We start from the raw sequence: 12,721 nt of genomic DNA on the forward strand, positions 1-12,721 counted from the left end.
GCCCACGCAAATGGCTCTGTGTGCCACCTGCGGTAGGCGTGCCATAGGTTCGCCATCATGGCTCTAGAGCTTCTCCACCCAGCTACTAGTCAAATGCAACCCTCTTTCCCTTCCTAGTCTAAACAAGGTGAGACAGATTGTTGGAACTCACGATAAACCGTATAATAGTTTACAGCAATGCCCAGATTCTTAATGCATGATGAAAACATCTGGTTCCTTTCCTGAACCAACAAATGAAGACATCTGTGGTTTGAATCTAGGTCCTGTATTTTGTTATTCTGGGTTACTGTGCTGTTTGAAGGTAACTATTCAATTATTCTTACCCCCACCCTCTGAAATGATGTTCTGTGGTGAGAAATCTTGGGCACTAAGCTCACCCCGAAACTAGTCTAGCCCGTTCAGTTACTGGATGCTATTTTTGTAGCCCGCTGAGCCGGTTGGCAAATAGTCCTGAGCATCACCATTCACTGCTGACTTATTATTTGAACATTTCCATGGTAACCTTCACTCTCTGCCTTCTGATCTTGTAAAGACTTATTTGCATCTTCCTGTCTGTTCTAAGACCTGAGGATGGTGATCAAAAGGTACCGATGGAAGAAGAAAGAAGCAGCAGAGCTGGGTTTGTCTTGACAACTTCAATCAGTTCAGGCTGCTTTGCTAAAATGGAACATTTGTACCTCTTCAAACACTGCAGCATCTCACTGTTCAAAGGGGAGTTTTCTGGAATTGCAAACGCGTCCGTGTATTTCATCTGAAATGTTTTTAATCCGAGCTCAAGTTCATCTGAATACGGTGTGGTAGAATGGTTTGGGACTTGTGCAGCAAGCTGAAGGCCTGTCAACCTTGAGGCTGACCTGACCGAAGCCATTTGTGACAGCTTCAGTGTTGCCACACTGGAGCTGAGGGATAGGGAGCAGGGAGTTGAGATAGTTGGGATTCTGTAGCCAAAACAAAATATTTTCTCTTGGCAACCAAGGACATTCTTACGCCTAGTTGGAAGAAGGCAGAGTGATGTCAGCTGGCAACCAGACAGAGCCATGATTGGACCTCTCCTCTCCTCTCAGCTGATCATCAAGAGTTTTTTTTTACTACCAGTTCTGCCAAGTTCTCGTCCCACTTTAACCAGCTGGGTCACCAGTCACTCTCCCTCAGCCCAACTCACCTCACAAGGTTGTTGTGGGAAAAATAGGAGGAGGAAGGAGCATTAGATAGGATTACAGCCTTCAGTTGTTTACAAAATAAATAAATAAAGGCAAGCTATAAAATTAAGTAAACAAGGCATTACAGGTAGTCTTCGAGTTACGAACACAACTGTGCCCAAAATTTATGTTGCTAAAAGTGAAACATTTGTTAACGGAGTTTGTCCCATTTTATGACTTTTCTTGCCACCGTTGTTAAGTGAATCACTGCATTTGCTAAGTTAGTAACATGGTTGTTACGTGGATCTAGATTCCCCATGGACTTTGCTTGTCAGAAGGTTGTAAAAGGGGATCACATGACCTTGGGACACTGCAACAGTTATAAGTGTGAGCCACTGGCCAAGTATCTGAATTTTTAATCTCATGACCATGAGGGATGCTGCAATGGTCATAAGTGTGAAAAATGGTCATAAGTCACTTTTTTTTTCAGTGCCATTGTAACTTTGAACAGTCACTAAATGAACTGTTGTACGTCGAGGGCTACCTCTATCTCAGGGGTGTCAAACTGGATTTCTTTGAAGGCCGGATCAGCATTGTAGTTCTCTGTGGGCTGGGCTGAGGGGGGACAGCGGTGAGGCCAAAATGAGGCACAGGGGGGGTTCCATGCGCAGCCCCATTGAAGCTTTTTTTTGCCCTCCTGCGTTTTCAGCCATTTTAGGCCCATTTTTCGGCCTGTTTTGGGCCCGTTTTTTGTGGTAATATATCCATCATATTCTGCAAGTTCTTGTACAGCTTTGTAAGATCTGGGGGTATCACAAACGCTCCTCATGAGGGCAGTAGTGTCTTTATGATGAGAGTTTGATCCTGTTATGATCTGCTAAAGCTCAGAGACCAGGAATCTGTGTGGGAGTTCACAGTACCTATCCGAGCCATTCCCATGAGACCTTTGGTGCCCTGCTTTCTCACGGGAACTTTATCACCTTCGCTGAGGCCTAGCTAGATAATGTTGCTGAGCTAATGTTGAAGTCATTGTTTTGATTTTGTATTTGCATTTTCTTAATAAATACTGCTACCCGAGGGCTCTCGGGGCTGGCAGTTGCTCAGACGTCTTCCCTGCGTCTCCCATCATTTTTCAATTGCCAGTCCACCACAAGTGGTGACCCCGACGTGATAGTTTGGAAGGCTATACGTTTTGGCGTGATAGCTTGAAAGCTATACGTTTCCCGCATCCTATACTCATCGTCGCGGACGTCGACTGGGCCCTCATCTTCTTCGCTGGACGGAGACAGATTCTTTTCGTGAGTATGGGGGAAGGTCTCTCGAAAGCTCAGACAAAGCACCTTAGGGAAATGAGAGAGATCGCTGGGAATAGTTTTAAGTTTGGAGTTCATAGTAGAGGACATGAAGTAGGAAAGAAAGAAATTGAGGATTTATTACAGTATGTTTGGAAACATATTCCGTGTTATCCAGAGGGAGGTAGTATTAAAGTAGAGCGCTGGAGAAAGATAGGGAAATTTTTGCACGAGGAGCCTCGTGCCCCTTCTTCAATTTTGTTAACCTGGAGGGTGGTTATGGATGCATTAGCTACGCATGAACAACCGCTCCTATCACCCCCCGAAGAAGGTTTGCCGCCTTACAATGCGGTACGTATATTGCCACCGACAGCACCTCCAGATAAATCCAGAGGGCTGTCAGGCACTGAAAATACTTTGTCAGAAGAGAAGAGTTTGCCTTTAAGAGTTCAAGTAGATGCAGTTACTGCAGCTATTCAAGAAGCAACAAATAGAGGGGAATTATCAGGAGATGATTTGGTAGATTTTGGAGTGGAGATTCAACTTAATCCAGTAGAAATTGGTGTAGATGCTGCTTTAAATCCACAGAGAATATGGAAGCCTCTGCCTCTTAAGATTTTAAAGGAAGTTAAGCAAGCAGCAAAAGAGTATGGTATTAGATCGCCATACACTCAGGCATTGTTAGAAGCAGTTGGCTATGGAAATAAAATGATTCCAGCTGACTGGAGAGCTCTATTTAATATGATTCTAACTCCAGCTCAATATTTGGTGTTAGATCAGAAATGGAGACAGCTGGCAGTTCAAAGGGGAACAGCAAATGTTACTCCAGATCAGCTTTATGGATCTGGTAATTTTACAACAGTGGAATTACAGCGAGATGGAATGCCTGAGGAGGGGTTCATTCTTCTCCCACAGTTAATTTTTCAAGCCGTACGGACTCTCCCTGACGGCGAAGGTGGTGAGAAGACCTTTACTAACATCAAACAAGGAAACAATGAACCCTATGAAAATTTCATTAGCAGATTGAAAGTGGCTATTGAAAGGCAAATTGACAATCAATTTGCCCGGAATGAATTGCTTTTGAAGTTAGCAGTAGAGCAGGCAAATGCAGATTGTAAAAAATTCTAAATCCGCTTATTGCGAGTGGAGAGAGAGAGATAGCGGATTTGATAAACGCATGTAGAAAGGTGGGGAGTCAGACTTTTAATATGGAGACTTTAGCTCTGGCTCTCCAGGCAGGAAATAATAAAGGCACTTGTTTCAATTGCGGGAAGCCTGGACATTTTAAAGCGCAATGTCGGGCTCCTGGGGGGGGTCAAAGTCAGCAAAAAAAGAGATTATTGGGACAGGGTGCTCGTCCTAAATCAGTGTGCCCGAAATGTAAGAAAGGATACCATTGGGCAAATCAGTGCAGACTTCATTCTGAGGGAAAAAACTAGGAAGCAGGGATCGGGGCATTCTCCCTACTCTAAAGAGTGAAGTAATGTCCGAAGGGTTGGAGCCACCAGAAAGAGGTAGGGATCAAATATGGTCACCAGCTACAAAAGGTTCAGCAGGAATTGATCTTCCATTAGCTGAGGATTTGGAATTAGGATATCCACATGTAGTTTGTTTAGGGTCAACGGATTTCTATGGACCGTTGCCTCTGGCTTCTGTGGGTCTTCTTCTTCCTAGATCATCAGCTCATAAGCGTAAATTGTTTGTGGTTCCAGGGGTTATTGATTCGGATTATGAGGGTCAGATCAAAATTCAAGTTCATTCACCTGTTCCTCAATCTTTGAAAAAAGGGGATTGTTTTGCACAGCTTTTAGTTTTGCCATATCTGTCTTTGGGGGAGTCAGATAGAATTCGCCAGGGTGGATTTGGATCTACAGATATGTTTAGTGAGTCTAGTGTGTTTTCCATCATGCAAAATGTCAAGGCTGATCAGAAACCAAAATTAATTCTTTTGGTTGAAGGCAGACAGTTTATTGGATTGCTGGACACTGGAGCAGATGTTTCGGTGATTAGCGAAAGTGAGTGGCCTAGGGAGTGGCCGACAGATCCTACACCGTCTGTTCGAGGAGTCGGAGGACTTCAAGACGCACGGGTTAGTAGGAGGATTCTTTCTGCCAAAACAAAGCAGGGAAGTGCTATTGCACATTTCCAACCGATTGTTTTGCGCCTTCACGTTAACTTGTGGGGCAGAGATTTGATGCAACAGTTTGATACAACAGTTGTCATTCATGATGACTGAACACCCACCTGTGGAGTTATTAAAATTACAGTTACTCCAGCAGGAGCCAGTGTGGATAGATCAATGGCCTTTGACTAGTGAGAAATTAGTTCATTTACATGAATTGGTTCAACAACAATTGAAAAAGGGACATATAGTGCCTACCACTAGTCCTTATAATTCTCCAGTCTTTGTTATCAAGAAGAAATCTGGGAAATTCAGATTTCTTCATGATTTGAGAGGATAAATTCAATTTTAAAGCCAATGGGCCCACTGCAGTGTGGGACACCTAATCCTAATTTAATACCTGATGGATGGAATATAAGAGTGTTAGATTTGCAAGATGCTTTCTTTTCCATTCCTCTGCACCCTGAAGATGTAGATTTGTTTGCTTTTACTATCTTGAGTATAAATCAGGGGCAGCCCGCTAGCGATATGCATGGACTGTCCTTCCACAGGGGATGTTAAATAGTCCTACCATGTGTCAAATGTTTGTAGATTGGGTTTTGCAACCTTCCGGAATAAATTCCCGGATTGGAAGGTTTATCATTACATGGATGATATTTTGATAGCTGCTAATATTTCTGATGCTGCAATGGATTCTGCTGTCCTTCTTTTAACTGCTATGCTGAAGGAGAAAGGGCTGATAGTCAGCCCTGAGAAATTGCAAAAGGAATATCCTTTTGCCTATCTAGGTCATAAATTATTCTTAAGTCACATTACACCTCTGAAGTTGGAATTTGTTCTTCCTGATCCTTTAACTTTGGTAGGTCTACAACAATTTTTGGGTCATATAAATTGGATCAGACCGTATTTGGGTTTAACTACTCTTCAATTAAGTCCTTTGTTTCAAGCTTTGGCTAGTGCTAAGCAAGCATCTGACATTATAACCCTGAATAAAGAACAGAAGGGAATTTTGTCATTAATTGAGCAAGCTTTGAGTCGTAGGTGGACAGATAGATGTTTGCCAGATTGTCCATTATCAGTGATTCTAATCTCAGAACGTAGAGTTACTGCATTGATAGTTCAGGTAAAAGAAAAAACAGCTTTAAGGATTCTGGAATGGATTCATTTGTCTCATACACCATCGAAATCCATAAATTGTATCACAGAACAACTTGCTGATATTTTTAATCGTGCTCGTCAGCGCTGCAAGGCTATTGCTGGTATGGAACCAGTAACATGTTATGTTCCTTTTGCTTTAGCCACCTGGGAACAAATGATTTGCAATAGTGAGTTTTTACAAGTTTTGGTAGATTCTTGGCCAGGGAAGTTTTCTTGTCATCCTCCAGCTGATCCTAGGTTATCTTTGTATAAATCAGTTAGAATTAATTTAGCAAATCTTTTTGTAAATCAGCCTATATCAGATGCTCCTACAGTTTTTACTGATGGAGGAAAAAAATTTTTTTTTTGTGCTTGTGTTTGGAAAGATAAATTTGGAATTTGGCATACAAAAGTGACATCAGAGCAGAAGTCTGCCCAACAGGCAGAACTTGCTGCTGTAGTTTTGGCTTTTCAAAATTTTCAAAATCAGGATTTTAATCTAATAGTGGATTCTTTGTATGTATATAATTTGTTACCCTTTGTAGCAGGTTCTTATTTGTCTCCTGGAATATCACCTAATATTCTACGTTTGCTTTTGTTGTTGCAAGAATGTTTGGAGCAGCGTATGAATGTGTGTTTTATTGCTCATATCCGTAGTCATAGTAATTTACCTGGAATTTTATCACAAGGCAATGCCAAAGCTGACAGTGCTGTAACTTCAGTTCTCACTGTCCAGCCATGGGACAGCCATAGTTATTTTCATCAAAATGCTAAAGCGTTGGCACATCAATTCAAGCTTACTGCTGCAGAAGCTGCTGCCATAATTCAACAATGTCCAACATGTTCAAAGCAAGGCACAGCTATTCCTATGGGAGTCAACCCCAGGGGGTTGAAACCTTCAATGATTTGGCAAATGGATGTTACTCAGTATCCATCATTTGCACCTTGGAAGTATATACATGTGACTGTGGATACTTATTCAGGATTTCTAATGGCTACTCCTCAAAGAGGTGAAGCGGTTAAACATGTCATCAATCATTGCATTAAGACATTTTCAGTCGCTGGTACGCCTCAAACTTTAAAAACAGACAATGGTGCGGCTTATCGGAGCACAGTCTTTGATCAGTTTTGCAAACAGTGGTCCGTGGAACATAAATTTGGAATTCCATACAATTCCACAGGACAAGCTATTGTGGAGCGTTATAATGGCACGCTCAAGAACATGTTAGCTAAAATAAATAAAAAAGGAGGGAAGCTCCTGGGGCTTCCGGCAATTCAAGATCATTTAAATCTTGCTTTGTATACTTTAAATTTTTTAAATTTGTCTGGTAACCCCCCTGCGAGCGCGGCCAGCAGGCATTTTTCTTCCCCTTCTACAGATGCAGTGAGGCCTCGAGTGTTGGTGCGATTCCTTCCGGATCCGGCATGGGTTCCCGCTGAGCTGATTACGTGGGGACGTGGTTATGCAGCAGTAGAACATCTTGGTCAAATTCGTTGGGTTCCTGGTCGATGTATCCGGCCTGATCATTCACAAGCGCCTTCGCAGGTGCCAGTGAGGGATGTTCCTGAGGTTCCTGATTCTCAGGATGGCGTTCCTGTGGTTCCTGATTCCGTTCCTGAGGTTCCTGATTCTCAGGATGGCGTTTCCGTGGTTCCTGATTCTCTTGATGCCGGCAGTCCAGGCGTGGCGCTGGGAAAGCTGGGAAAAGATGACTGCTTATCCGAGGTTATCAACTTGTATGCAGCAGGTTCCTTTGGGGAATCGGACTAAATTAATCTGCAAACAGCGGCATCTTTTGATTTTTCCAGCATATTGGTCCTGGCATAAGGGTCAAGACATTCTTTACTCGGGACCTGATAAGGATATTATATCTTCAGCCTGTGCTACAACTCTGATTCTGTTTAATGTTTCTGTTTCAGACTATGGACAATATTGGTGTCAATTGGAGTTGCCTAAGTTACTTTACACAACTTCTTTTTCCATTCGTCTTATGCCTCCACGGACTCTAATACGGAGGCGGAGAGCTGCTATTATCTCAGAAACTAGAGACCTTGGTGATAATTTATGGAAGGAAAATTCCTACATCAAGGACGTTCGGATTGCAGCAAAGAGTTTAAATGTAACTAATTGTTAGCTTTGTATGCATGTACCCACCTTTTGGAATAGCTATGAACTATAGAGATATTCATATTTTAAATAATTTTACTGTTGCTATGTTTTATGATACTGTTGAGAATATTAAGATGTTAAATGAAGAAGTGTCTGAAATTCGCCAAGTTACTTTATGCTTTAGATATAATGTTAGGAGTTTGTGCTTTAATTCATTTACATTGTTGTGTTTTTATACATAATTATGAGCCTAACATTACAAGAACTGTTCATGATATGGAAGACCGCATAGCTGAACACGAAGCAGGAAAAGATGGCTTCAATAAGTCACTTTGGGCTTTGCTATGGGATTGGCTTCCTGACAGCTCATGGTTACATTTATTGTTTCAATTAGTTGTAATAATTGTTATTACACTTATTATGTTATGTTGCTGTATTCAATGTATTCCTAATCTATTTCAAATGTGTGCCTCAGCCTTAAGTGTACGAAACCAAGTTTGCGAGGGAACTGTGTATTTTGCCACTGAAACACCCCCTATCTTTGAATAAATAAAAAAGGAGGGAATGTGGTAATATATCCATCATATTCTGCAAGTTCTTGTACAGCTTTGTAAGATCTGGGGGGTATCACAAACGCTCCTCATGAGGGCAGTAGTGTCTTTATGATGAGAGTTTGATCCTGTTATGATCTGCTAAAGCTCAGAGACCAGGAATCTGTGTGGGAGTTCACAGTACCTATCCGAGCCATTCCCATGAGACCTTTGGTGCCCTGCTTTCTCACGGGAACTTTATCACCTTCGCTGAGGCCTAGCTAGATAATGTTGCTGAGCTAATGTTGAAGTCATTGTTTTGATTTTGTATTTGCATTTTCTTAATAAATACTGCTACCCGAGGGCTCTCGGGGCTGGCAGTTGCTCAGACGTCTTCCCTGCGTCTCCCATCATTTTTCAATTGCCAGTCCACGTGAGTTTGGATAAACTCCAGGAAACAGTACAAGAAGAGGCCTGCTGTGCTATTTTTTTTGTTGGTTTGGGGGGGGGGGGGGGGGGGGGGGGGGGGGGGGGGGGGGGGGGGGGGGGGGGTTTTTGTTTGTTTTTTGTTTTTTGGGGGGGGGGTTTTTTTTTTTTTGGGGGGCCTTTTTTTTTTTTTTTTTTTTATTTTTTTGGGGTTTGTTTTTTGGGGTTTTTTTTTACATCCTTTTTTTTTTTTATTGGATGGAGGGGGGTTGGATTCCACTCAGCAATACAATAGGGGGGGTGCTGTAATGTATAGTCCAGGGGTGTCCAACCTTGGCAACTTTAAGACTTGCGGACTTCAACTCCCAAAATTCCTCAGCCAGCAAAGCTGACTGAGGAATTCTGGGAGCTGAAGTCCACAAGTCTTAAAGTTGCCAAGATTGGAGACCCCTGCTATAGTCCATGCAGTCCATAAGAGTCGGACATGACTTAGCAACTGAACAGCAACCACATGATCCCTTGGGGCTTAGAAAACTGTTTGAAATCTGTTTCAGTTTTGACTTAGCAATAGTCACGTCCACAGTTAGCCAAAACAAGAGTTCATCATAATGGATGAACTTTGGGTTATATTTTTCAGCCTATGATCTCTAAGAAGATGAAAACCCCTTAGTTTGTTTGAGTATATGTCCATCTCTGATGCACGGTGAAGACGGAGCACTGACACAGTTTTAGGAGATAGATTTTAAAGAAAAAAAGTTTTAATCAATTTTAAAAAGAGATTGTGTATCATCAAGTCAGCATTGATTCTTAGTGAGGTGCATTTTTCAAGAGGCAACTGGACTTTCTGGTTTTTCTTTGAAGACCTTTCACTTCTCATCCAAGAAACTTCTTCAGTTCTGACTGGATGGTGGGGAATGGAAGGATTTACACTCCTTGCAGACAGCTGGTCATTTGCATCCTTTTAGTGAGTCGTTGAGGCCACCTGGAGGTTTATTTGTATCATCAGGGTCACCTGAACAAGCCTCTTTCAACAGTTTACAACACAATCCTTTCAGCTGTTTCAAGAAGGCTCCATACCCATTTTCATCACTCGGGTGACTGTAACTTTGTCACTTGTATCCTTATGATTTATATCAACTGTTTCCTAGTATGATTTGATTGCTTATTGTACCCTGTGACTATCATTAAGTGCTGTACCTTACAATTCTTGACTCTTGACAAATGTATCTTTTATGTATACTGAGAACATATGCACCAGGACAAATTCCTTTGTGTCCAATCACACTTGGCCAATAAAGATTATTGGCCAATAATTCATTCATTCAATCTAGAACTATGCTGCCCACGGCGTGACCTAAGCTTAGTACACAAAATTGTCTGCTACAACGTCCTACCCGTCAATGACTTCTTCAGCTTCAACAGCAATAACACATGGGCAAACAATAGATACAAACTCAAAGTAAAACTGCTCCAAACTCGATTGCAGAAAATACGACTTCAGCAAAAGAGTGGTCAACGCCTGGAACTCACTACCTGACTCTGTTGTTACATCCTCAAACTCAGAGGTGGTATTGAGCAGGTTCTGACCAGTTCTGGAGAACCGGTAGCAGAAATCTTGAGTAGTTCAGAGAACTGGCAAATACCATCTCTGACTGTCCCCGCCAACCCCATCTATTCTCTGCCTCCCGAGTCCCAGCTGATTGGCTGAGTCTTCTTTTGTTGCCCTGCACAGGAGAACAGAGCTGGAAAGCAGGTTAGTGGGGGTGGGGAGGGAATGGGGATTTTGCAGTAACCTTCACCCAGGAGTCGGAAATGAATGGAGATTTTGCAGTATCCTTCCCCTGCCACGCACACCAAGCCACCTTCATCAAGCCACACCACACCACGCCTACTAAGCCATGCCCACAGAACCCGTAGTAAGAAAAATTGAATCCCACCACTACTCAAAGGCCCAAAACTTTAACCTTAAAACTATCTACCATGGACTTCACTCCATTCCTAAGAGGTCTGTAAGGGAGCGTGCATAAGCACACCTGTATGCCTACCGGCCCTGTCCTATTGTTCCCATTTATTCGTACTCATTTGTTATGTATACACTTAAACCTGTTTTTAATATTTTTTTTTAAGTATTTATTTGATTTGTCAATCGCTTACAAGATACAGGTATAAGAATAAATACAGTTTTGAATACATGAGAGAGATAAGAAAAATAAAAAGAAACAATAGGACAGGGATGGTAGGCACGATTGGTGCGCTTATGCACACCCCCTACCGGCCTCTTAGGAAGCGGGTGAGGTCAACAAGTCTAAAGTTAAAGTTTTTTGGGTTTGGGGAAGAAACCACAGAGTCAGGTAGAGTATGCTTGAAGTCATATTTCCTGCAACCAAGTTTGGTGCGGTTAACCTTGAGTTTATATCTATTGCGTGCTCTGCTATTGTTATGACCGAAGCTGAAGTATTCATTTGCAGGTAGCACATTGCAACGTATGATTTTTATATACTATATTTAGGTCGGACTTCTATGTTCATACTCATACTTGTTTTCTCATACACGCTTGACAAGCAAGCAAGCAAGCAAGCAAACAAGCCAATCCACGTTCCAATCGCGTTCCAATTGCAGCCTCTTCTTCCTGGCCAGTCAGAGTCGGCTTGTCAAAAACCGGAGAGACGATCGCTGGGGGGTTTTTTTTTGTTTGTTTGGGGTTTTTTTTGGGGGAGGAAGAAGGGGGGGCAGCCACGTGAAATTTCGGCCGACCTCCCTCCTGCTTTCAAGCTCGCTTTGCAACAGCCGACCAATCAGAGCGCGCCTTCGCCTCCTCAAAGTTCTTTGCCCCCCCCCGCCACTCCTCCCTCCTCTCGTCCTTTGCTGCCCCCTAGCGGAGCTTCGAGGGAAAAGGCGCCGCTTCCTACCAGTGATGCAATCCGAGCCCGGGTCGCTTGGCTCTCCGCTGCGAAGGGAAGCGGCTTCATTCGCGGCTGCAACGTGTCTTGATCAACGGCTGCCCGCCTTTCGCTCCGGTTCCTCCCCCCCCACCCCCCCATCTCCCTCCACTCACCCATCAAGGCTGCTGAGGAACCCGGGAAGGGGAGTGGGGGAGAGAAGGAGGAAGACTTGCCTCCTCCTGTCAGCTGCAACCGTGCAGAGATCCGTCAAGAAGAAGAAGAAGAAGAACTAGAACAAGAAGAAAAAAAGAGATCTCCCCAAATCTCTTTTTTTTTTCGCCTGCTTGGAGAAATTGGAGTGGATTTTGCTGTCAAGATGAAGGTACTGTAAGAATTGCGAAGGGGTGAGATGGTGAGAGATGCTGACTTGCTGGAGGGGTGCAAGCGATCTGGTCCCCGTTTCCCCCATTCATAAAAAACAACCTCCCCTCGCCAATAATAACAATTTTGTTTGTTTGTTTGTTTTAAAAAAAGAAAGAATCGAGCGTTAGTTTGGGTGCATCTTTGATAAACGCATCCTTGCTACGTCTTGCACGCTCCGATAGCATCCACAGGGACCAGGGTTGACAAGGCAGGAATAAAAATAGAAAAGAAACGATTGCTGTCGATCATTGGATTCCTTCCTCTCTCCCCCCCTCCCCCCCCCCCCCGCCTTCCTATACTGGGATCATTCTCCTTTCCTAAAAACGAAGCGAAATGCGGGTTTCGGGGTGGATGAAGTGGAATTTTTGCTCCATATGTTGGACAAGAAGCACCAATATTTTGTGTGTTTGCACAGGCACAGGTTTAGGGCTGTTCATCCCCCCCCCCCTTTTTCCCCCTCTCTAATTTAGCCAGCAAAAACGCTACAGGGTTTTTTTTTAAAAAAAAAAGCATCAAGGAGAGGAATTTGGTGTGTGTGTGAAAGGGTCTTCATTCTTTTGCAAGTATGAACACGGATTTCTGGGTTTTGCAGTTGCTGTTGCTGGTGGGTTTTTGGTTTTTTTTTGCTTGGTTTTGGAGAAGCCACATTTTAAGGGCTCG

General features: G+C 43.1%; 1 protein-coding gene across 2 annotated transcripts in view; it reads left to right on the forward strand.

Moving 5' to 3' along the window:
* Positions 1-11,658: 11,658 nt before the first annotated feature.
* BCAT1 (branched chain amino acid transaminase 1) overlaps positions 11,659-12,721 on the forward strand; it is a 47,208-nt gene continuing 46,145 nt past the window's right edge. The window contains exon 1 of one of the 2 annotated variants that reach the window (XM_087935218.1): positions 11,659-12,020. In XM_087935218.1, coding sequence (XP_087791344.1) covers positions 12,015-12,020 — 6 coding nt within the window. In that variant the 5' untranslated portion in view covers positions 11,659-12,014. The remainder of the gene's footprint in view (positions 12,021-12,721) is intronic. The other variant, XM_087935219.1, reaches the window with a different exon arrangement.

Source organism: Pseudonaja textilis, chromosome 5 (assembly GCF_049901715.1).
Source record: "Pseudonaja textilis isolate UNSWEBS1 chromosome 5, rPseTex1.2, whole genome shotgun sequence".
NCBI classification, from domain to species: domain Eukaryota; kingdom Metazoa; phylum Chordata; class Lepidosauria; order Squamata; family Elapidae; genus Pseudonaja; species Pseudonaja textilis.